At 38.6% G+C, this 26,502-nt stretch overlaps 1 protein-coding gene across 3 annotated transcripts in view; it reads left to right on the forward strand.

The window, feature by feature from the left end:
- The first annotated feature begins 451 nt into the window (after positions 1–451).
- Positions 452–26,502, forward strand: part of crebbpa (CREB binding lysine acetyltransferase a) — a 55,834-nt gene continuing 29,783 nt past the window's right edge. For 2 of the 3 annotated variants that reach the window (XM_077226754.1, XM_077226756.1), the window contains exons 1-2: positions 470–1,291; positions 15,867–16,504. In XM_077226754.1, the coding sequence (XP_077082869.1) occupies positions 1,213–1,291; positions 15,867–16,504 (717 nt within the window). In that variant the 5' untranslated portion in view covers positions 470–1,212. Of the gene's footprint in view, positions 1,292–15,866; positions 16,505–26,502 lie in introns of all 3 variants that reach the window. The other variant, XM_077226755.1, reaches the window with a different exon arrangement.

The raw sequence follows: 26,502 nt of genomic DNA on the forward strand, positions 1-26,502 counted from the left end.
TTTTCTAACTTTAAATTCACTTCACTATTATTATTATTATTAACTATTACTTATGAACATTTTTAAAATTGGCACTTTTGGTACCAGAAGTGGCACCTGTACTATTTATGTATGTCAGAAGCTATGAAACCAAAAATATAAGTACAGGACAGACACAAGATCATTGTTTATTTTTGTTCAATACGTTTTATAAATTTAGTACAAGTGCAATTTGAGTTGTTTTACTGCAAATTACTAGAGACCTAATATCGTCTGAATTTAAAACTATTAATTTATCTCAAATTCTTATCCCAAATATGACTTTGTCTACAAGATTATTGACGCAATTAACAACTATTGAGCCATAGATACTCATCTGTGATCGTCTGCTGCCTCCAGCGGCCGCTTTGCGCGTTCACAGCAGGTTTGACGTAGGGCGTGATTGCGCTCCCCCTCCCCCTCGGCTCCGTCTATCTGGAAAAAGAAAAAAAAACTTTTTGTATCGAAGGAATCAACAGCCGCCATCTTGTCGCGGCTCGGAATCAGGATTTCGATAGAGCACTATTTTTTATTTTTGAACACGGAGTATCTAAACCGAGGTTTGACGACACCGTTCAGTGGAAAATGAAACCTTTATATCGCCGCGAAGGATTTTTTGGCGAAAAATCCTGGATTTAATCGGCGTTCGTCGGCCACGAAACCCTCGCATATCTGATTTCCCCTTCAGAGCGACTCTTGCGTCTGTATTTCGCTCGGAGCGGAGATTGTTTACCGGACGCTTTTGGAGGACAGACAGCGCCGAGGGGACAATTTTGCACAAATATTTCATTTTCATGCAACCGTGCATTTTTACACGGAGCAAGAATGTTTTTGCACGAAAAAAATTGATGTCCGAAAATGGATCGCATTCCGTTGCAAAACTAACGACGCTGGTGCGAGAGGATTCCTGTGGATATTTTATTTGGGATTTTACGTTGAATTGGTGGAAAGGAGGCGTTTTCTCTCGGCAATATAACGATGATAATGTGGGTGTTGGGTGTTGGATTATCATGGGGTGAATGGTGGTTGGCGACGCGGGGCGCTGTTGCTGCTTTTTTGAGAAAATCCTCCGCCGAGCCGCTCCACACTCCCCACGTCTTGCAAAAGTAAGGTAACATCTGTTCTTCTGACGAAAGGATCCTTCACTTTGCATTTCCCCACACAACATTCGGCCAGAAGCTACTCTTAATCGCAATGGCTGAAAATGTGCTTGATGTTGGTCCTTCAAGCGCAAAGCGAGCGAAGCTGACAGCACCTGCTCCAGATGCACCAGGTAAAAGTCCAGCAGGCCTGATCCCAAACTCTTGTTATACACTCGTATGAAGCACTAACGTTACCATACACCTATTCATGCGCCATGTGTGTAACGCAGCTGTCAGATGAGCCCAGAAACACTTCAGTCAGCTTCACTGAACCAGGCACACCAAAGTTTCTGTCATCATCGTATAACTCAGCTAACAAAAATATGGGCAACACTTTATTTTACAGTGTCTTCGTTACATTTGTTAAGTTATCATAGTACTAACAGTAAATTATGCATAATTACATGCAACCAACAATCAGCAGGTACATGTTGTACTCGGTAATTTTAATATATAGTTACACTGTAACAATGACACCTTAAAATAAAGTTTAACCAAAATAAGAACGTTTTTGTAAAGTCCTCGTTACGCTATAACGTTACAAACGTTATTTGTGAATGTTCTCTGAAACATTCCGTTGCAAGTAGTAACGTAGCCGAACGTCCAACTAAAGCATTTCAGGAAAAAGTTACCTGAACAATGTAGAATTAAACGCTTTGAGAACGTTATTAAAGACCAGATAACTTTGAACGAATATTCTATTAGCGTTAATGGAAGATTAGTTGTTCGTAGCTTTGAGAGAACATGTCCAGACCGTTTGCTACATCTCTGAGAAATGTTCATGTTATCTGGGAACCCTCCGAAACTCGTATGAGACTAAAGGAGAAACAACGTCGTTTTCCATACAGTGAAAGTTAATCCTACGAGTTTTGAGATTCAGGAGGGTGAATAAATGATGACCATTTTCGTTTTCACCTATAGTGCTTTCAGTCTAGTAACTAATAAAACTAGCATAGCGTGAATATGGTTGCTTTCCCAATAATGTTTAGAGAATGAAGTTTAAACTTGGTCGACATGAGGTTAAGAAGTAGTTTCCAATCAAACTTGTGTGCATATAGAAAAGTCCAACTGATACTCTGGTTGCCCATCTTGTCACTTTTGTTATGTATTGCATCAGTCTGGCTGTGAAAATCATCACATCTATCCTTCAGTCTTCTTTCAGATCTGCACATGGAAAGAGTTCCAGTTGATAGTGAATGAAGGAAAGGGAACTCCATGAGATTGTCCCGGGACAGTTTCTGAAAGTGAAAGTTTTAGTTTGTGGTCACTATGATACAGTCATAAAGGTGCACCCAATACATGTGCTTATTAGAAAGTTTACAGATTAGTACGTTTTCAAAACTACGCTGTAAAAAATTATCACAACTTTTTTCTTTTGTCAAATCAATTGAGATAAGTAATGCAGTTCAGGTAACATATTTTAAGTTTCTATTTATTAAAGTTTTAAACCAATCTCGTTCATTGTATTAACAAATAAATTTAATTTTAAAGAACTCAATTTTAAGGCAACCCGGTAACTAATTTTTTTTTTTTAAGTTAAACCAGCACTAATTCTTGTTCAGTATATGATGGGCACCGCTATGTTCAAATCACATGACCAAGCAAAACTAAACTAGCGAAAAGCCAAACTAGTGCTCTTGTGAGAAAGTAAAATTCTCTAAGATTGTCTGAAGTACAGCGGCTACTGCTGCTTTGTTGAATGTGATGCTTAATTGCTCAAGTTATCATGTTCAGACACATGGGATCATACTGGTGATCTTGTTAGCCATAATTGTTGATACTTGTGTAGATAGATTAATTAACCTGTTTGGGGTTTGTATTATTGACCAGTTAGAACATCATGTTCTAACCGTTTCTCAGTTACTTTGAACAAACCCATTCGAAGTGTCTTATGACGCATTACGTCAGCTGTCATTAACCATATAAATGGCTGCATGCAATAGCCTAAATTTGCAACATGCGTGCAATGACTAGCGCTCAAATGTGTTAAGCTGTCAGTTAGCGCATACAGGTTGCGTAAAGTTCAACATCCCCTCGTTTGTCCTAATCAGCATGTAATGTGTCTGATTATCTGTCCACGGGCAGCTAGTTTGTTTGTATGTGAACTTGAGCTCTCGGTTTAACAGCCGAGGAGTCTTGTTCCACCTGTAGAGACTTGTTTCTCTGGCTTCTGTTGGACCATCACACGCTTCAGCATCTATTTTGCCTACGTGCGTTCAGACTATAGCTACTACTTAATGAGCTGATGATTTTAATGGATGATGTGTGCAATTTGTTTTAATAAGTGTTTTTCCACCATCAAGTCTGAGATGTTCCAGTTTCTATTTGCTATTGAGCAGTGCTAACCGTGCTGGTACTCCTGTTTACATGCACTCGTTTTCATTAGTCTGAATGAATCCAATCCGATTTAATATTCTGAAAGTTATCGAAGCTATTGAGAGTATAATTTCTGTTTTTGCTTTGATGACATAGAAGGAAAGCTGACAGATATGTTTTATTAAATTTCCGACATAAATAAACATACACATGTTTGTAAGAAGTCAAACGTATGTAAACAGAGATGTTACCAAAAGGCTCTGGTAATGTGTGTAACTTGTGTGAGGTATTTTTGAATTCGATTGAGAAGATAGTAATTTTCAAGCATATATGCTTAGTTCTTTCTTATTGATCGGATTATGTCGGGTCTACACCACCATACTCACATCGAAGTTTCATTTGGATTGAGCTCAGTGGGATCTAGGGCTGGGCGATAAATCGATTTTATCGATTAACTCGAATGTGTACTTTACGCCGATTTTTTTAAAATTAAAATCGGTTTTCTCTTTAACAACCGCCGACGCTCCCATCTGGGCTCCCGTAGTTCCGACCGGGCTGAGCGCTTGCCATGATAGAGATGCACAAACAACATGGCAAATGAACAAGACCGCGGCAGCAGAAGCACACCCGCCGAAAACATTTACCAGCTGAATCTGCAGGGCTGAAATTTGTGTTAAGCAATAATAAAAACAGTAGCATACCAGTAAACTTAATAAAATTATGTTTTTTTAAATAATTTGATGCAAGTTTTTAGTTTTTTTACACATCCCCCCAATCCACCGATTTTATTTTATGTTACATTTTCATTGTTTTCACAGACAGGGCCTGTCCTCTTGTCTTTTTGGCTTGTTGTTTCTGATTGCACTTTAATCGAGATCAAATCCCAGAAGGGAATGTTACCACAAAATAAAGTTAAAACTTGTTTTGAACAATTTCTTTGTCATCTGCAGATTGATTTTAAGTAGGGAGAGAAAAAAATCGATTTAAATCGTAAATCGGATTTATTTGTGAAAAAATCTGGGATTTTTTTTAGGCCATATTGCCCAGCCCTAGTGGGATCGATTGAGATGTTTACATGTGGCCGTTTCAATCTGATCACCAACTAATTATTTAAGTGCATGTAAATGTTAGGGGTGGGAATCTCTAGGCACCTCACGATTCGATTCGATTACGATTCAGAGGCCTGCGATTCGATTCAAAAGCGATTATCGATTATCTGAATCTTTTGTGTGTGTGTGTGTGTGTGAATATAAATACTTTGCTTTAAAAGTACAAAGTAATGACCCATAAAGAATTAACGTACAATATATTTTATTAACATTGCAAAGAACTAACAGGAAAATAAATGTGTGCCTGAACTAGCAGCATACTTGTAGTAAATTAATAATATAACAACAACAGGTGTTCTGACGATTAATGCTACCCATCGAGATGTGCTACTTACTGGTTATGCACATGTTCAGACTCATTTTTCTTCTGCTTACCACGCCCATAGATCTATGCATCCTTGCTGTGGATACTTGTAGGAAACTTTGACAGGTCAAAGATGAATATTTGATGATAATTTTTACTTTTCACACCGTTTTAAAAATAAAAACAGTACATTATACTGTACTCTTAACTTCGAATTTTATTATAATTTTATTTCATATAATAATATCATTTTTACTTGTTATATCAAATGTGATAATTGCTAGTTCATTTAAAATATCCAAATATGCTCCCCATACACTTACCCTGATTAAAATGAAATAACGATGTTATAATATTGTGAGATTTACACCATTATGGAAACAATAGAGAATGAATCAACATTATCTATGATCGATTTGCGTTTGGGTAGCATTTTTCGACAAGGCAGCAGAAATCGTCTGAACACCAGAGCCATAGAGAAACGGCTCTGGTACAGCCGAGTGTTTTTCCTCCTCTGGGTGGAAACGTGTCATATGGCTTCTCATATTTGTCGTGTTGCCGAAATATTTTAGTTTTATTCTACAAAGCTTACAACTAGTGTGGCTCTTGTCCAGCTCCTTTCCCCCTTCAACATAAATAGAAGCCAAAATATTTCCACACGTCAGCTTTTAACGAGGAGGGTGTTTGGATTTCGCGCTCAGCCATCGCGTCTCTGTTATGTGCGCACGCCACAGACAGACGGTCCGGGCACTGCACTTCCGCGCTTCAGAGTTCCGTCTTTTGCGTTCCGTCAATATTACGTCATTATAAATAGGCTACATATCTAAAAAAAAAAAAGTAGTTTTTTTTGAAAATCGATTTTTGACATTTGTGAATCGATTCAGAATCGTCCACGTCCGCATCGCGATGCATCTAAGAATCGATTTTTTCCCCCACCCCTAGTAAATGTAGCTACTGAGGTAATTTATTGTAATCTAACTGCCCCAGAATGGCACACGTTTTTGCAACAAAAGTTTTTTTTTTTTGCCTAGTGGTGGAAAGTCTTTGATGTTAAAAACCATGCAGCACCTCCAGGATTTAGCAATTTTGAGATCGAATTTATGCAAATTCATACAGGCACATTGTTTGCAGCATTATGCATTTTTCTTTTTTCTGCAAAAATAATTTAAGTTACTATATTGTTGTTAAAAAGTACCAACTTCAGAATTAAGTCTGTAAAGAAATTTAAAAAATGTGACGCTTTGAGCGCTGTTGAGCAGAATCATAAACGCCTCTGATTGTCTGTGATTGGCTACAATGCTCAGTGCTTCAAAAACATGTTGTAAATATACATCAATGACGCTCTTCACTGAGTGCTTACACTTTCAAACAGTTCTGCGCGCTCTCAAATGCTCACATGCGTTGATCATTGTAGCCAATCACAGACATATCGATGAGCACGTGAACACAATGGCCAATCAGAGGTGTTTATGATTCCACTCAACAGTCAGGGCTCGAGACTAACTTTTTTTACTAGGAGCTCTGTAGCCCCTGACTGAGAATTTTAAGGAGCACAAGCAGAAAATTTGGGGGCACACCTTACATCAGCTTGCAATGCAATTATTCAAATTTCCCCCAAAATAACTTTAATACTGACAAATTATTTAATAATAAATAGACTTAACATACAGATATTACAGTGTGCATTTTTATTTAAGTTTACAGGGCTCCAGACTAACATTTGAGGGCAGCAGCACCGGAGCCACTGAGTTCTACAAAACATATCTGGTACCATCTGGTAGTCTTAATATTAATTAAAAAGCAAAATGAGTGAAAAAATGATATTAGGGAGTGAAAATAGCCAATAAGCATCCTGTTGACAATGGAAATTTAGTTTATTTTTTTTTAAATAAGTGTTTAAATAAGAGTTTTCCTACATCTTACATTTTTTAGTTTTAGAATAATCTTTGAAGGATGGACAAAAAATATGTTGGTCAGCACAATAAAAATAACATTTATTAGGGTCCTAAACGCGCGCGAGAGAAGACGCGCGTCGGCAGCCCCGCTGAACACTCAAGCTGTTTGTGAAATTGCTAAATCGTCATCGAAGGCTGACAGGCTGCTCTCGCGCTCAGACATGTGTTGTTGTTGTGCGTGCTAGGGAACGTAAATGCGCCATACGTCATCGCGTCGCTATATCATTATATATTATATCATATTGTTTATTATATCATAACACTTTTTTTATCATGTAAAAATGGATACCGGTATTATCGTGGACGGTATGATATGGCACACCCCTATCAATCTTCACATTGATAACAGTTAGGCTAGCATATTCATACTAAAAGCCAAAAAACTTGATTTCATGGTGACTTTAAAAGTCATGTAGTGTATTCAAGCCTTCAGGGACATGCAAAATTTTGAATTGAATTGAGGAACCCAGTTATAAAAATAGAATTTACTGTTGTTTCAGATTTTCAAATATAAAACTCAGATTTTATATGAATAAATCAAAAATAGGGCTGTACAGTTAAATTTAAACTGCGATATGGATTAGTGTCTGTGACTGTTGTTTTTAATATAAAGTCTGCATGTTCTGCGAAAATGTGGAAAAATAATAGAATTTAGGAAAGATTTCACAGGGCCCTTGTGATAAAGTGCTAAACATCAGCACAATTAAACCATCTTTGAAAATGTATCCATCTAAATTCACCCTTTTCTAAGAACATCACAAAAAAAGGAAAGAAAAACCTAGTTAACTCAATCAACTAGTAAACCAACCTGACACATCCCTTATAATACAGCTAATAATTACCAAATTGTGTACCCTGAACCGTACAGTAGAGAAACTATCCATTTGTGATGAATTACAGATCAGTTCTCTTGCTAAATTAAGCTCTGTAGCTGTTCAATTACCTAAACCAATAAAATGATCAATTAACTAGTGCTGCACAACTAGGCTAATCACTGAATAATCATGATTATGAAGTAATGTATTCTGCTCCTTTAGCATCATTTGTCTTCTATTTACAATGTATATTTTGCAGCAGTTGATCATACCCAAACACAGCCATCAAAACGACCATTAACCCAGGCATATCAAGAACTCTAGCCACATTCTTAAGCTTGCACAGTGTCTCATGTTACGGCACTCGTTGGACAACTCTGGTGTGCAGTAGGGATGTGACTGTGAGGATATTGTCCCACCGGTTAATCGACGTGTGACAACACTGGTAATACCGGTATCACCGGCGGGGGCTTTTAAATCACTAATTTAAAGGCAAACGTAAAATGCGCGCATTTTTACGGACATGCATAATTGGTGGTCGTGCGGAGCAACACTGTTTTGTTATTGTGCGCTGAATTGGCGCTAATTTGAAAAAAAAAAGTATTTTTTTTACATCGCTTATAAAAAGCTGGTGCAGCAGTGTGCACTTCACTTTTAAATTAGCGTCAATTCGTCCTTCGCATGGAGTTTGATGCGATCTGACAAATCAAAATCCACCATATTTTGTTGCTGTGTGCTGAGCGTGAGGCATATATCCCGCACCCCATATGCCTATATTTAATTCAATTCACATTTATTTGTATAGCATTTTTCACAATACATATCGTTTCAAAGGAGCTTTACAGAAAATGTATGTGTCTAAATTACAATTTAGAGTGATCTGTTATCAGGGGTGACTGTGTGTAATGCATTTCAATTAATTTTCATTCAGTTTCATTGTTAAACAATGCATTAAGTTAAGGCAGAAACAATGAGCTCATTGAAGTAGGGGTGTGCCATATCATACCGTCCACGATAATACCGGTATACATTTTTACATGATAAAAAAAGTGTCATATCGCGATATCAATGATATAGCGACGCGATGACGTATGGCGCATTTACATTCCCTAGCACGCACAACAACAACACCTGTTGAGCGCGAGAGCAGCCTGTCAGCCTTCGATGACGATTTAGCAATTTCACAAACAGCTTGAGTGTTCAGCGGGGCTGCCGATGCGCGTCTTCTCTCGCGCGCGTTTAGGAGTCGGGACATGACTGAATGGTCTCTTGCACAATCTAGCCATCAGTGCATCGTAACTAAAGTTTATAATCTTCAAGTCTTCTTAATTCTCATCAGTTTAAACATTTACGCGGTTTTAAACTATCCAGTAAGCTACTCACGCACTCTCTGAGAGAGTTGCACTGCGTGCATACAGAGTACAGCTCGCGAGAAACTAAAGTTATTTTTCGCGGATTATATCGCTTTAATGGGGGGAAAAACGCAAAATTGTGTAAAACTTCCTGTCTTGGTAAGTATACTCATAAACACAGTGGGTTATGTATAAAACGCATGTGACAGTGTGACAGACAGTATAATGAAAACAGCAATGGATCCGTGCACTAGCTGTAAAAGTGACAGCAGCCATAGGCTATGCGTCTGTCATTAATGTTGTCGTCAAAACAACAAAAGATAGCTTTAATTGTAATGAATGAGAATTATTAGCCTATGTATTTAATTTAATCAGGAAACAGAACTAAAAGACTGTGTTATTTTACATTTGATTACTTTATTATGTTTCTGTAGTATTTCTGAATACTGGTGTTAGACCTACAAACATTTAACATTTAATTCAAAGATTGAAATCAAGCTTCCTTGTGTTGTGTAAACTCTTAACAACAAAATTACCACATTGTAAATAGGCTTGCCGCGATAGACGGTGTTGACGGTGTTACCGGTTTTAAGCGCCATCACCGGTGACATCACTTTCCCACCGTGACACCGCGATGTCTTGACTTTTTTAAAGTATTCGTTTTTGCTAAAATATTTATTTGAATTAATTAAAAATAATAATTATCAATTATTTAGTTCAGAAGAGAGCATACATTATAATTAAAAACTGAACTGCGCAGTGCGTGCCAAGAGCCAGTCATGATCAGCAAGCATCAGGAGTCAAATTCCATTTAGCACGTGTGGAGATTTTATATTCGTCTCTTAGACCCCATTTACACCTGGTATTAAAATGAGATCTGTATCCAGATAAGTTATCCGGATAATAAGTGTTCTGATCTTACCGATTCCATTTACACCTGGCCACATAAATGTGTTTTTGCAAAACGGATATAAATCCGACTTCAACTCCCGCGCTATGATTTAATGGATTGCACGCCACCGAAAGCTACAGAGGTGAGCTGCATTTTATTGATCATCAGCTCATTTCAAAATCAAAGACAGCAATAAGAAAAAGTGGCAACAGCCCTGGTAAGATAATTTCGTTTTTTTACTTGAAGATGATTGTGTGTTAAGCGTCTGTGTCTGTGACTTACTTTCACTTTTATTTGCGATGTTTGCACGTTGGCTTGATGAATAGACGCTCAGCTGCTCATCTGCGGTAATGCGTGTTGCAGTAGCGTCGTCATATCTGACATGAAATAGCCTATATAACACTCTCACACGTTTATTTTTTTTAGCATTTTTGGGAGGAGTAAAATATACATATGTGGTTTCAACAACCAGATTGCGTTTACACCTAGTAAAGATCCGAACACAATGCAGCCAGACTACCTCCAGATGTGGTCAGGCAGATCCGATCACAATCCGATCACAACGTATTTACACCTTGCATTAACATGCGGTTTTTATTATCTGGATAACTTATCTGGATACAGATCGCATTTTAATACCAGGTGTAAATGGGGTCTTATTTATTTGGTTTTATCTTATTTAAACTTTGTGTAATTTATTTAGGCCTATTTTATTTTCTTATTCGTTAATAAATGTTTTATGGTTCTTATTTGTTTGGGCCCAGTTTGCCGATTTTCACTTTTTTCAGCCTATGCATGTGGTTATTTTTATTCGTTCGTTATGCTAATAAAAGTTCTGTCTATAAATAAAAGTTTTATTATCAGCGAGTTTTTTTTTTTTTGTCCATTCAAGCAATTGACGCTGAATTGCCAATTGACGCTTATTTGAAAGTGAAAGTATAACGCGCACGCATTTAAAAGCTATTTAACTTCCCCGCCCCGCCCCCCACAGTGACACCGCGATTACCGGTGTTGTCACACGTCGATTAACCGGTGGGAAAATTTCCTCACCGCCGCAACCCTAATTGTAAAAACGCAATGAGTGAGGAAACATTTAGGCGAGATAAACATAAGAAAATTTTCAACAACAAAAAAAAAAAATCTATATCGTCATTAATATCATTATCGCAAATATTCTTGAAATATCGTAATATAATTTTTAGGCTATATCGCCCACCCCTATTAGAAGATTTAAACATTCAAAACTTAGAAGTTTTTTTAGAGAAAAGCTTTGGTTCAGACCAAAGCAGTGATTAGACAGAATGCAGTGTTTGTGAAGTGGGATGAAAGGAGGGAAACATGACACCTTTACAAGATGCGTTTCAGCCCAATAAAAACGTTTAGTGGTACGCCATGTGACCAAACCAGCCATGTGTTAACCTTCCACCACAGTGCCAGGCGTCTCCTCGCGTCTCTCCTTCCACTACACTGCTGTCTATCAGCAGCAGGTCTGGTCTACACAGCCTCGTGAAACTTGAACCCGTCTGCCGCTCAGATCCGGCACATGCTCGCAGTCTCGTGTGTGCAAACAATCCTAAACCTGAAAAGGAATTATAGGGATATATTTCTTAGATCTTTAAATCCTGATTCACACTTTGTTCTTCTGCTCTTCTTAGGCCATAAAGTAGGGCTGGGAAAAAATATTGATTAAAAAAAAAAATGTTATCCTCTTTTGAACATCATCATATCGATCCCTTAAACTCTAAGATCTTTTACTCTATGCCAGTGTTTCCCGCACTACCTTTCACCATAGCATTGCAGAATTTAAAACCTTAGTGTTTATGAGTTTATAATGATTTTACACATTGCTATAATACGGTTATTATTATATGCTATAATATAATTCAAATGTTACTTCAGTTGGTATCCACTGAGCTTTTGTTTAATGACTGTCATCCTTGGGCCTTTTTTAACTCATATTTTTGTAATGTACCACATAAGGTTCCCTGTATGTTTTACAAAATCTATTATTCAAAAGTTTGGGGTCGGTAAAATGTTTTATGTTTTTGAAAGAAATCTCGTGTGCTCTTGCGGCTTACTGCTGTTTTAATAAATTTTCATTATCGAGCACGACCTGCAGTTTAGCAACAGTAGACTGTATTTTACAACAATCTCTTATTTAGCTGATTTGGTGGTTAAGTTTGGGCTTTTAGGGAGGAAAGAAAGCGCATTGCTATGAAAAAAAAAAAAGATTTCTCACCATTTAAAAGCCAAGTCCAAAGCACACAATTATGTTCTCATTATTTTATGTAGCTTGTATGACAGACTTGTGCTGCATCTGTTGCTCTTAACTGTATTTTCCTTTTTGAAGTGATTCCAATTATAAGGAATTCAAAAGCATCATGGTGAACAGTGCGCATCTCAAGTGTCTCAGCTGAAGGAAATGATACATTATCGGCTTTAACATATCGGCCAAATTCTCTTATCAAGCTGATAACAATAACATTAAAAATGAACTTATATTGATATGGTGGCCGAAATATCGCGTATCGCTACTTTTTGAGAAACCTAAACCTGTGAAATATAGTGACGCAATTTTAGCTGCGCATACAAAAATTGTCTTGCGAGTTTTGCGTCATTTGATCTGCTCTTCTGATCAGCCTTTATAAAGTCAACAGATCAAACTATATAAAATGATTATCGTCCAAAAACGATCGATCAATCTGAGCACCCTTAATTCTAATATGCTGATTTGTGTCCTATTTATTATTATTATCAACATTGAAAAAAAAAATGTATTAACAATTTTGAAAGTTGTGCTACTTTATATTTTTGTGGAACCATGACACATTTTTTCCACATGACACAACCATTCACATCAGGACTAGGCCTATTTAGTTTGACAAAGATGGATAGCCAAGCTGAAAGTCTCCGTTCATGTGGATCCGTTGCCATCCTCCCCATCCGAGTGAAATCCCAGGCGAGGCGCACCTGTCCAAGCTCAGATGACCCGCTATCTTTTAGACTCTGTGAACGACAGCTGTGGTCTACTGCCGCGCTGAGAGACTATTATTAGCCCAGCGCCGGAGCCACTATAACGGGCTTCAGCACGATGATGGAGGGAGAAATCTGGATCCCCATTGGGACTCTTGACTCAAAAGTGCTTTCAAACCCAAACGTTACTTTGCATTTTGGCACGGCTTCAAGGTTGTAGGGGGCGGGGTGTTGGCACTACACAGCTGAGTGTGTAACTGAGCACGTGCACGAGTCTGGCTCTGTGATGTGGGTCACTAAGCAGCCAGCCGTCCCGTCAGGAAGCAAAAGAAAAGGGATGTTCCCTACTCCTGCCTCCTTCGTGTTTAGCACCTGCTGTGTCTGGCAGTGTGCGTGTCTGTGTTTACTCCTGGACCGTTGCGGCCTCAATGCTGCCCATGCTGCATCTCAATCAGAGCCGGGGAAAGACTGCACAATGCTAATCTGGGAAATACCACTTTTTTTTTCAGGGCTGCCAAAACAGGCTAATATCTGAATGGGTTACAAGTGTACGGCATATTGTGTAGTATATACTTTGTTCTGCCTATTATTTTATATAAAAAGACACGTGAAACTATATGCCACGGGTAAGATTACAAAAGTAGTACGCTACATTGTACGCTACACTCCATGATGCATACTGTATACTGCTTATGATTTTATAAAAATCATACATGGAACGTGTTGATTGTAATTGATCACATAATGTCGTCGTCTGCCTCGCGAAGTTTGGAATTACTTGGATGAAAATGATATTTCAAAATGGAAGTACTTTTCACCAAATGAATTAATGAAACTGAGTTATCATAATATCACCACCACAATGAGAAATCGCATGAAATCCAAACAGCAGTCGACGGAGGAAAGACAGCTGTCCATCACTTGCAAGGGAGACTTGTTTAAGAACAGAGAACTAAAGGGCTTTTAGAAACTACGATAACTGCACAGTCTGCTTTATTAGTGTTTTTTTCCGTTCGTGCGGCTTGAGCTTAAATGCTTTTGTTCTTTGTTTACTGTTCATGTTTACTGTTTTCAACTAAAAGAAAACCTAAAGATATATAGTAAGCTTGATGTGTATATTGCCTAATCGTAAGCTCAAGAAATGGTGAGAAAAACTTTAAAAAAAACCTTAGACTTAAAAAATAACGTCTTCTCGTTAAACGTCATTTAAATATTCGAATATTCTATTTTTGAAAAATGCCCGTCCCTATTTAGTACACAGTATGTACTGAATACTGCCAGTGATTTTAACACAAATAGTTTATGAAACAGTCTACAGTGGGAAATGTTACAAACTTTGTCTTTTGACCACACTAGTGTATGGCTATGCAGTATGTACTATAGACTGCCCTTAGCGTGCACTCTTCAATTGCAAGCGCAAATGCGGCGGCGCGCGCTGTGTATCGCTTCACTGTATAAAGTGCAAAAGAAACTACGAGCATGCAACGTCGTTACAATGTAAATTAGTAAGTCACGAAATAAAAGTAAAATACCAATAAATCACGTGTTAGCTGAGAAGGATTTGCATGCAGGTATGATTTTCATTCTATTCACCAGGAGCTGTTTTATTAACAGTTCTTGTTAGTATTGTGTATTCACCATGGTAACTGTCGTTTCCATAACCCCAAAATGCCACTTTATTTTCACTTTGTGTTATTTTTTATATTTTTAAATGACTGTGGTGGCTCATATCAACATTGTATTAACAAAAACTAGTTTGGGACTGCTATTTAATTGCTTTAGCATAGTCCTAATGTTTTTCTATTAGTAGTCTTTACTATTAGTCATTCTTACAATTTATGTGCATGTTAAATAAAGGGGGACCGTGCTTGTGTGTGTGTTAACAGTTTTTGTCTAAACATGTATTATAATATGCCTATATATATTCAATGTAAATTGTGGTAATCGTAATTAATAATCGCAATTACAATTTCAAGGGAATAATCGTCAATTATGATTTTTGTCATCGTGCAGCTCTAGCTTGTCCTCACTTGTGTGTGGGTCACTGCAGTATGTACTGTATATTGCCTACGGTTTTATAAAAAATAGTATATGAAACATTCCTTCAACAATAAACTTTACATGCATTAGTCAGCACATTGTCATTTGACATCACTAGTAGTGTACAGCATTGTATGTACTATATAGCTTACAATCTGCAATTTTATTCAAATAGTACATTTTATTTTCTCCCATTTATTTTACTTTATTTAAGTGGGCTTATTCTCATTGGGATAAATAGTTAATCATTATTAAATCTATTAGTTTATTGCCCTCGCACCTGAATGAGTGGTGACATCATCTCTTCGCATCCCTCCTGATTGTGTTGGTGGTATTTACTCTGCTAAACATGCTAACAGCTGCCGTTAGTCTCGCACTGTCACGGAGGTGATGGAGAACGTCTCCGTCCTCCCAGCTGTTCTGCTATATCAGGTGTCAGGCGTTCATTAGCAGATTTTAACAGATGAGGTGGATTTATTAGGGCTATTAGCAGATCAAGCCTCATGCAGGCGTATTGATTTAGGCTGCTACTCTCTGCTGTTTTCATGCCGTCAAAACCATAGCTTAGATTAGACCCTTTTATAATATGAAATTTAATTGACCTTAGTGTAGACAGGATATTTATTTGGCAGAAATATGCAGATTCATCTTTCGGCGAAATTTGTTTTTAAGGTTAAGCTGTAGAAATCGCCAATCTTTTATTTATTTACTTTGTTTATTAAGTATTTTAATTAGATTATTTCATTTGGGATTTAAATATTTGATTATTTCTACATTTCAATCAACAACACATGGGACGCAAAATATGATGGAAGAATCCGTGGAGGACTTTAAAATACAGCAGAACGTAGACAGTGGCGTATTTGTTTGTGCCGCATAATCTTGAATAATATCATATTAAGATACAAGAAGCGAATAAATAACCATCCTCCCTCTCTTTCTTCCTTCAGAGTTGGGTTCACTTTCCTGGGATGACCTGGAGAACGATCTTCCGGATGAGCTGATTCCTAACGGAGACCTGGGGCTGATATCCATGCCCTCTAACGGTGGTGCAGGTACAGGCGGTCACGGCCCCATGGTCCCCGATGCTGCTGCCAAACACAAGCAGCTCTCCGAGCTCCTCCGGCCGGGAAGCAGCGCTGGGAGGAACTCGAACAGTCCGCAGCCTGGCGGCATCGGACCTCAGCTGGGTGGGCTTGGAAAGAGTCCCCTGGGCCAGGGCTCCCCTTCTCACCCTTCTCAAACACAGAAACCAGGTGGTACCCCAGGGACGCAGGGCAATAACGCTGGCTCAGCTGGCATGGGACTCGGCACGGGATTTAACCAGGCCATGCTGAACAGCGGCATGATGGGACAGAATACGGGCGCTCAGCCGGGTCAGGTGATCAATGGATCTGTAGGCCGCGGTCGAGGCACGCCGGGGATGCAGTACCAGGGTGCCACCATGCAGGTGCCAACTTCTGTTGGGGCGGGAGGGGCAGGGGGGGCGGCAGCACCAGGAGGAGCGGCAAGTGTCCTGTCAGAGGCTCTCACACAAGGGGCACAGCAGATGGGCATCAACGCACAACAAGCTGGCAACATCAACAAGGTGAGATGACCGGTTTCCTTTGCTGTGGTGTACTTTCACTCATTTAGAGTTCATAGTCGTGTTAAGATGACAAATACAAAAAATTAATCAGTCACGCCGGTGTCGATACTGGCATTCGGAATCACAGATTCTACTTTTTGGAAGTATGACCAACATAAGAATTTTCACCAGAAAATGTCATCTGAACAAGTAAGTAACATACACTTGTTCTGACCATAGACTGTAAAAAAAGATGGACGACGCCCCTTCGCTCACTTCCATTGGCGAGAAGTGAAGCCGCCAGTGTCCCGATATGGCGCTGACATCTTGGGACTTGAGTCTGCGCAGTAGCGATCTCGGTACCATACCTGCGCAGTAGTGAGCAGGAAGTAAAACCGCGAAATCAACGCTCCGCCCTCACTCTCGCCGAATGCACTCTTCACTTTTTTTAAGTGGCCTATGTCTGCTCCGTTCCTCCGTTCTGCTCCAATTTTGATATCTGTTGATTGCTGTACGACAAGAGGCTTGTTAAAATAAAGTAAATACAATCTCCTCAGTCCTCCGAAGATCCTGAAGTCCGTTGGTGCTTCGCTTAGAGAACCTGTAAATCATGTCGTCACATCACCATTTTTAAAGCATCAAAAAACGAACTAAAAACAAACTTATTTTAAAAACAAACACTTGAAATTACATCAGCGTGATAAAAACTACAGTAAATGAAAGACACTATCTTTGGAAAAAAGAAAAGTGAAGTGTAATTTAATTGTTTAGTTGGTCTCACCTCCCATTGAATAACATGGAGAGGCGGGGTTTATGACCTGTACTAGGTCTGCTCACCGGGGGGCGATCGAGGCGCATTGGCTTAACTTTTCAGGGCTTGTGCGGCACGCTTGGTTCTGACCAACTAAGGGGAAAAAAGCATTGCACTAAATCGCGCGGATTAAATCTAGCGATCACTTATCATATAACGCCAAACCGTGCAAATTATACTTTGTTCTCAAATTGTTAATTGTTGTCGAATGCCAATCCCTAGTTAACAACATCAGCATTGAGCGAATACATTTAATGCCCTTCAGTTATCCTTGTTTTCGCATGGGCCCGGATACAGTCTCTATTTTTTTTTTTGTAGCCACTCCGAAGTCCGAAGGAAGTCTTTTGCATTTTACAACGGGTGAATCTGCAGTTGTCACTGGTGATTGTCGTTTGAACCTTTCTGGATCCGCCATCAAATTAATGTTTAATTATATCAAGTGCTGTGAGAAAAGACTCTAAATCTCCACCTCCAACATCCTCACACACAATATAGCCTACTAGCCGAGACTCTTTATGTGTACAGATGTTTGTACATGCTCGAATTTCCTGCAGAAATCCACCAGTACCACTGGAGTTAAAAACATTATTACAAGCTTACCGTTTTGAATCGTGCTAAGGCAGGCGGATAGGCTAGTTTTGAAAACTGGCTGGTTATGTACTTGCTCAATTTATTTTGGATAATTTTTAACCCCAAAAAAGTTACTGACGGAAGCTTTAAAATGAAAAATGAAAACTGAAAATATAAAATATTATGAATACTATGCATACTATAATAATAATAATAATAATATATTACTATAATAACACTGAATTGTGCAGCTCATTTCCTATTTTTAGACCATGTAACACTCAATGTAAATTAACAGTAACATCAGTAAAAATTGAATAAACTGTTAAATATAATCTTTAGCAAATTTCAAAATCAATATAAATTTTTCATACTGTACATTATCATGTTAGGATGCCTATATTCACTTGTAGTATCTACAACGATTGATTTTTAATTTTTAGTGTTTTAATTAGAGGTGGGCATAGATTCATTTTTTAATCTAGATTAATCTCACTGTAATCTTGGAATTCATCTAGATTAAAATGGCTCATTTAAATTCTGTCGAAGGCATTCAGAATATGTGTGCTACCCAAATAATGACTAAAAGTAGGCCTAAGTCTTTGAGAATGGGTTTCTCAAGCCAGGTGGCGCATTAGACCAGTGGCTCATCTCCTGTTTCCAAAATGCATCACAAACTGCTTTAGAAAGCTTTTCTACTATGATAATTGGTGATGAAAATAAATCAAGTTCAATCAGATGTACTTGTTTACTATTGGATACATCTTTAGATTTAACTGATAGAGCTGTGCTGACGGCCTTGCCTCGGTTGCACTCAAACATAGTAGTTTAACATTACATCAGTGCTTGGCCCGGCATCTACCGCATTAGCTAAGGGATGCTTTGCGTTTAGGTGGTACTTGAGACTGTCAGCTGAATGTGTGGAATGCTTTTCAGAGAATATAAGGTAACTTATTTTAGCACAATTCACACCCAGCGGTAATTCAGGAAAACAAAATCTCCGAATGGACCACATGAAACTTTGGTCTTCCGACATTTTTAACATTGTGTCGATTTATTTTGGTTAATATGTGTGAGGGAGAGAGAGCAAGACAGCGCTTCGTGTGGAGATGGTGAAGTCTAGGCTTGTACACTCTCTCTCTCTCTCTCTCTCTCTCTCTCTCTCTCTCTCTCTCTCTCTCGTTCTTTCAGTTAAACATGTGCCCTGTCACAAGCGCAGCAGTTCATCTACATTACTCACCGAACTTAATGCAGGAAAACCCCTGTTTATGCAAACAGGAAACAGCATAATTTGTCTCGTTTAGTAAAATAAAGCCAAGCTTTAGATCGTCTTTTCCACTCCATGTTTACCTCCTCTGCTCAAATCGCTTTGACATCACGAATGACGCACAGATGCGCATAGAACGTCACGCTATGGTGCCCGATAAAGGACGAAAGGGAAAGTTGAGTTTGCGGTCTGTGTATTATGGCTGGGACTCGGAGCTGGAGCATCGATAAGAGGAATCGTTAACGTCGAGGGCATACAATATCGATGGTTCGTAAAACTTAGAACCGGTTTTCGAGTTGAACCTGTTTTCAATTCCCATCCCTACCCCCTACAGTGCAATTCGGCTAGGTATAAGTTACATCAGCGCTAAAATATCAAGGTGAAAGTCATCATAGCTTGCATAGTATAGACTCAGCTCAGCTCCCAACCCAACTTTGAGAATAGATTAACGGAGATATTTTTTTTATCGCCCGATAAGAGTCTCACGTTAACGCCGATAACGGCCCACCACTAGTTTTAATTTATTTTCACAAAACAGTATTAACGTTGGATCCTGCATTTAAATTTAAATAGTTTAAATCCACATGGGTCCCTGTTTCACTGTGCAATAAGTCATGACAGTTATGTCTGGTGAAATGTGTTTCATGTCTTTTTTTAGAGCTCTAGTATGCTGGTGGAATCTGATCAGTGTGTAAATCAGGCTATACGTACAGTTTCATATGCCAGTGTAGCAGCAGACACACTCACTTTATCACTCTTTATCTGAAGCAGCTCTTTGCTGCCTCATTGTTTGTTTGCATGACTCATTCCTGCACTTGTTTTTTTATTAGGCTTAAAAGCTTGTTTTATGAGAGCGTACATGCCAGAACGCTCTTAAACTCTGCCATTTTGTTTTAAGGCCTGCGATAAAGGCAGCGGCAGAATTATGCTTGATGGGAAGGCAAATGAAAAGCTCTCCACGTAAAGTGCCATGTTACATACATACATATATCGTCCATGCTCTATGCAAATTTGATTAATAGAACGTATCTCTCCATGATAGATGGGTTGTTGACTGATGGGGTCTGAAAGCAGCACTCCTGTGTCAGAATTGGCAGGTGTGTGCATTTGTATTACAAATTTAAATCCCAGTGGGCAAATAGCTAGTGATTTATTGGGGTTAGGCCTGGAAAGTGCTTTTATTTAGCTTTTTTTATTATTACTAATCATTATCACAAGTAAAACAATTTGAGTGAAACTTTGAATTGAAAAATTATCATGAATTTGAGAATGTCTTGAGTTCTGGCAGGTCACGTTAGTCAAGCTCGCATCAGTGACTCCCAGATGATCCACGTCTACCTATAGAAATACGACGCCTATCACTGTATACATATATACGCTCCTTCAGGAGCGAATTACCCTCCTCCATCCCCAGCTCATCCTCTCTTCAGTCAGGATTTGGGATTCTGATTCCCCTTGAATCAGAATAAATTCTCGAGTTATGTTGTAGCCTACATTAGAATCTTTATTTATTAATAATATCTGCAAAACATTCATGTTGGTTTTAGGGCTGGCACGGTATGGATTTTTTCTAACTGCGGTTGAAAAGCAAGAAATTCCCGCGGTATAGCGGTAAACCGCTTTAAACCGCTTTTCATCAGACAGTAATTTGGCATGGACCAATCACTGAATAAATTTCCTTATTTAAGAATATTTTCAGATACATTTGCATTGAATGTGAAATCCCTAAGAAGAGTTTACATTCAGCACACATTTGACAATACATCATTTTCAGGACAATACATTATGATTTTCACATTGGAAATAAAAGAGAAACATGTTTTCCAACATGTCAATTACAAAAATTATATTCCATATTTATGTTTACATAATATTATGTTATTTTTTAATTGAATCTGTTGATTATATGAAAAGCGAACAGCATGAGTAAGATGATTATGGGTCAGACATGATTTTGACCACTTTATTAAGTTTTGTTTTGTAGAAAGCCTTTCTTTAAATTGAATTTCGTTTTGTATAAATTGTATCTTAATTTTTATCACTGTTTCATCAACCAATTGCTTGGCATTAATACATAAGAAGCAAATATAGCAGACATATAATCAGGACGTGGAGGCGCCAGTGCGATCTCTTGCCAGCGTATAGGCTAACTGCCTCACAGACATGAGAAATAGAAAGCTTGAAATGTCTACTTTTAAACAAAATTCAAAATGAAATGATAAAATTGTACAGTAGCCTAGTAAGGTCAGGTTTGCCAATGTGCGTTTTATTCAGGCTATTTATTTATTTTTATCCCTGTGCGGTTTCGCCCATCGGATCGCCGATGTCTGCGCAAGCAGGTGCGCATAGGTATAGAAATACATATTTTGACAGGACCAAATGCAATGATGGGACAAACATTTTATAGTCCTTCACCTTCCACAAATTAGATGCATATAAATAACATAATAATATAATGTGAGCACAATCCAGTGGGGGAGGAGGGAACAAACGAACCAAGTGTGAAAGCACCCTTGGTTTTTGGTTTGGTCCTAGTATCATGTTCGCCAGCATGACTTTCAGCTTCAAATAAAGACCATTGGACCATCTCTCACATCATGACCAGTGTGACCAATTAAAAATAAAAAATCGGCAAGAATATAGGCAGTCGAACTCATAGTTGAATGCTGTGGTGTCAGATGGGAGGGATTGTTTTCTGGCCTGAGGTTTAACGGGGTATCATCAGGAAGCTGTTATACATTTTCGGTGTCACACAGGCGGTTGAATGCTCTCACCGCACAAGAGGCACATCGGGAGTGGCTTTGGGCTGTGCAGCTCGCTCTCTTCAGACACATTTTATTTCGAGTAAATGGTAAAGCAGCAACCGTCCACTTGTATAGACCCCTTTTGCGCCAACGTCACAATTACGTCACGGCGTTAGCTGGAGGCAAAACAAAGTGAAAACTGCAGGCTGCCAATAAAAACCAGCACAGATTCGGCTACATAATAAGGATCTTAAATTATTATTATTTTTATTAAATGTCATCTTGTTGCGTTTGTGGGTGCAAGAATCACCTACAGGATCCAATTTGAAATTTTATCGCATAATGTTTTCTTAATTATTGTGATTATTTGTGTATCATCTATGATTGTATATAGACTTTTCGAAGAACCTGGTAAGAAAGAATAATCAAATACATAGTTAATATCATTTTAATACATAAAAAATATTTTTATTTCTAGAAAATATTCACATCATTAAAATTGCACTGTAATGTCACTCTTTACATTGTGGTCTTCTGGCCTTGGTGCCGGGCAGGACCGCACAATGTAACGTTGCCACAAGTCAAGACAATTCATCACATAGTTATATTCATCTAAAGATTTATATGCCCTCAGTTTGTCTTTACGCTCGGTTTCTCTATCGGATAGGTGTAGAAGGCAGGCCACTTATCCGAGGTAACGTTAATCCTGTCAGATCGTCCATCCATTGAGTGAGCGTGTATGGGTCAGCCAATCTGGTTCCGTCCGTTAAAATTAACTTTTGCAAAAAACAATCGCAGTCCTGGACAGTGAGTGACCTTGCACATTAAGATAAAATCTGATTTTCTCCCGTCATTGTTGAAAAACAAGCTAACAAAACTTGTAAACTAGCGTTAGTGAAGCGGCCAGAGGGATCGTTCTGCCTCCACATAAGCTCCGCCCACATAAAGTCATCATGTTTACAAACTGAAAAAGGGGCCTATTGGAGCTCTGCTGTTAGTGTTTGTAAGTGAATCCATGTATCATTGCGTTCTCTCTGTGCTATTGTTGTTTCCAGTTGATCGATAAGGATTCAAGCCGAACTCAACCTCAAGCATATCTGCTCAACTTATTGAAGCATCTGTGCTTCCCGTTAGGCCATGTGTACCGTGCAGCTTGGGCTGTTGCATTGTATGTTTTTTATTTTTCATCCTGGTGTAGTTTCATGGTTTTAAAAGAAGTTAAACGTACTTCAGCTTTTGTTATTGGCCACATCAGTTTCATTTTTAAAACGATGGGCCATTTTAAGGAAGTCTGTGCCAGTATATGAGTCTCGAGCACATGTAACATTTGTGTACGATAGTGTCCAGTTACAATAAAGTAATAATTTCACATCTGAAGTCCCATTCAGTCACACCAATAGCGATATAACGGTAACTAGGCTATATTAGCATCCGACACCAATGCATGATAACGCTCTGTTTGTTTTATATTTTCTTGCGAATTTACGTGCTCAAGCTTTTTCAAGCAGGATGGATTCTGATTGGCTGTTGTTTTTTATCATTTATCAGCTGGAAAAAAATTCTAAAAGTGATTCCACCAATATTATTCATTGTTATCTTTATAGTTGTGGTGTGGACTCTACTATTCTCATAGAAATAGAACAGGGTGGGAAATTAACTTTTTTGCCCACCAGCCACAGTGGCTGCTGGATGCCCAATTTTACCAGACACTTGTATTATCTACCAGCCACTTTTTCTGGAATTAAAATTTATGAATGAGAACTGTGACTTTGATAACATTGACGTCCATTACAAATATGTAATTAGTATTATCCATTTAACAATATGAGTTATGCTGCACTCAGGCGCCAATTTATGTTTTCGTCCGTGGATGCTCACAGGCGCACGCCCTTTAAAAAAAAAAAAAAGCACTATTTAGCACAAACAGGGCTACCATAATATGTGAGCAACATGTATGTACATGTTTGTATTTTTGAGAGAGTTTTATGCATGGTTATTTTACAGTTTAGTTTTTAATATTAGTTAAGTCTGTATGACCATAAATGATGGAGTATTTAAATGTATTTTGCTGCTATTTGAAAAAAAATCCAGCAAAACGCGCCTGTGCGTTTGTCGACCCCAGAGGCTTAACTCGATAATAAAGCCGTAAAGTAGGCTATCTTTCAACTCAGGACAGCACCACTTCGCACAAATACAGATAGGATTGGAGATGAAAAGTTTAACTGACACATAATCGAGCTCCGGAGCACCCATGGTATCGGCTCTTATCCTCGCGGCTGCTAAAACTATCGCTAAACTAAAAAAACGATAGCTATCTAGCCATCACAAAACACAACTTCAAGTTAGTAATTTGCTTACTTGCACATCCAAACGTAGTCCCGAAAAGGTCTGCCCTTTTTGCCGATCGCATGGACGTTTCTGAATAGAATTGGTCATATTCATTATTGACTCTATTTTAAGGTTAGTTGTTCCTCTAATGAACAAATTGTTTGCATTTTCGGACGACGCATAGGTTCGACAGTAAGTACAGTGCATGGACTGTTCAACGGGAAGGTAGGCTAACCATTCCCTCGTTTTCCCTTCGTCATCAATGCGCCACTTGTTCGAAAAGTACCTTCACTTTTTATTTACTTCGCCCTCAATAGTTTGTACATTCATATACTGCTGACTCCGCGGCGGGCCTCTTAACACCGGGTATATGTCGCCACATTTTTTAAATTTTCCTTTCGTCTGTAGGCTACCTCAGCTCAGCTATATGTGTCACGGTCCGTTCAGCGCCATGTCCGTGCGCTGTGTCCGTGACGCACAGCGCTGAATACCAATCAAATTAGTTATTCGACAAAAGTGCATTATTTTTACTTAGCAACAGCATTCTTTGACAAAAGATGTCCAATCCGTTACAAGGAATGTTTTAAATAGTAACCAATAAAAATATGTTTTACAATCTACCCGCCACTGTGGCTGGTATACAAGGCAAAGTCACCCGCCACTTTGAAAAAGTACCAGCCATTGCCTGGTGGCGGGTGCTAATTTCCCACCCTGAAATAGAATGATTATTAAATCTTAATAGATATTATTTATATAGTTAGTCTCGGTGTGAATGGGCCTTTAAATCTACTGGGAAAGGGAATCCTGGCTGCTCCTGGAGAGAGAGAGAGAGAGAGAGTGAGTGTATGTGTGTGGATGAGTAAGCAGAGCGAGTAGCGTGAGAAGTGTGTTGGTGTTCCTGAATGAGTGAGCAGAGAGGAGGGGCTGTTGGTGCGTGTGCCACTCCGCTGGCCTCTTTTATGTGGTTTGCTGGAGCGATGTCAACAGAGGAGAGTGGACGGCCGGCACACTGCTGGAGATCAGCACAGGGAGAGGGAGGGCAGTCTGTGTGACGGGGGAAGCCCTGCATACTGAAGATCATGTTGAGCTGCGAAAAATGTAGTAATGCTTTGATCAAAATTAATGTGTGTTGTTTGATTGATATACATGTGCGACTTTAACATTTAATTGTCTGTTTACTGTTGAGCCATGATGTTTTGCATAATGCAAATGCTCATGTTATATAAATATGATAGCAAAATTAAGTAAATGTTGTCGGTTTTTTCCATAGAAATTGTGAGGATTTTTCGTGGCGTTGCTGAATAAAATTAAAGGATTAGTTCACCTCAAAATGAAAATTTCCTAATTATTTCCTCACCCCAATGTCATCCAAGATATCCATGTCTAGATATCCATGTCATTTAAAAAAAAAAGTGTGCATATATATATATATATATTTATTAGAGGTGCGCCGATCCGATATTCAGTATCGGTATTGCTCCGATACTAGTAATATTTGCCGGATCGGGTATCGCCAGACGAGACCATCCAAATCCGATCCGATATTGTATAGCCTACGAATGTTATTGTTATACAACACAAAAGGCACAAAAACATTATAAAGCACTATAATGTTTCCGTGTACTATATTCCAAGTTTTCTGAAGCCATTACATATAGTTTAATGTGAGGTACAGATTTAAATCGTTAAATTAATCTTCACCTAAGTGCTTCCCTCCGCTGCGGCTGTCAGTCATTCTCAGCACTCAAACAGCGCGTCGCGCTCGGGTAAAACAGTCATCACGATGAAACTCTCTCCAAGATGAGTCAATGTTCCTATTATTATACTGTAGATCTGTAGATAAAGGTCTATGGTTTGCATAAAAGGACTTTAACGTGCTGAAGTTTCACATGTTACTTACAACCGGGTGTCTGTTAGATCACAACACAACTCCTCAGTGATCACAACACTGGAGTAGAGAGCGATATAATTGCTCTTCACACGCACAGTAACTGAAATTTAAAACTGTTAAAAGGCTCAAACTAATGAATAAATAAAGAAATATATGTATATCTTACTTTTGTGCTTTGAACTTTTCAATGCGACGCGCTGCGCGCCGTGACTCCATGTTGCTTCGAGCGCATCATTCTGCGCACGGGATGTGCATAAGTGTTTCGTGCAGCTCTGAATTGGAGCCTTTCATATTACAATACTTTTGCGGAATGGCAGTTTATTGATAGCCTTAGTTGTTCTGTCCAATCTATCATATGTTGCTGCTTCATTAAAAAGTTGCGCTTAAAATTTAAAAATAAATGTCTTT

Source organism: Siphateles boraxobius, unplaced genomic scaffold (assembly GCF_051911475.1).
Source record: "Siphateles boraxobius isolate OS27281-9 unplaced genomic scaffold, OSU_SipBor_1 13, whole genome shotgun sequence".
NCBI lineage: Eukaryota > Metazoa > Chordata > Actinopteri > Cypriniformes > Leuciscidae > Siphateles > Siphateles boraxobius.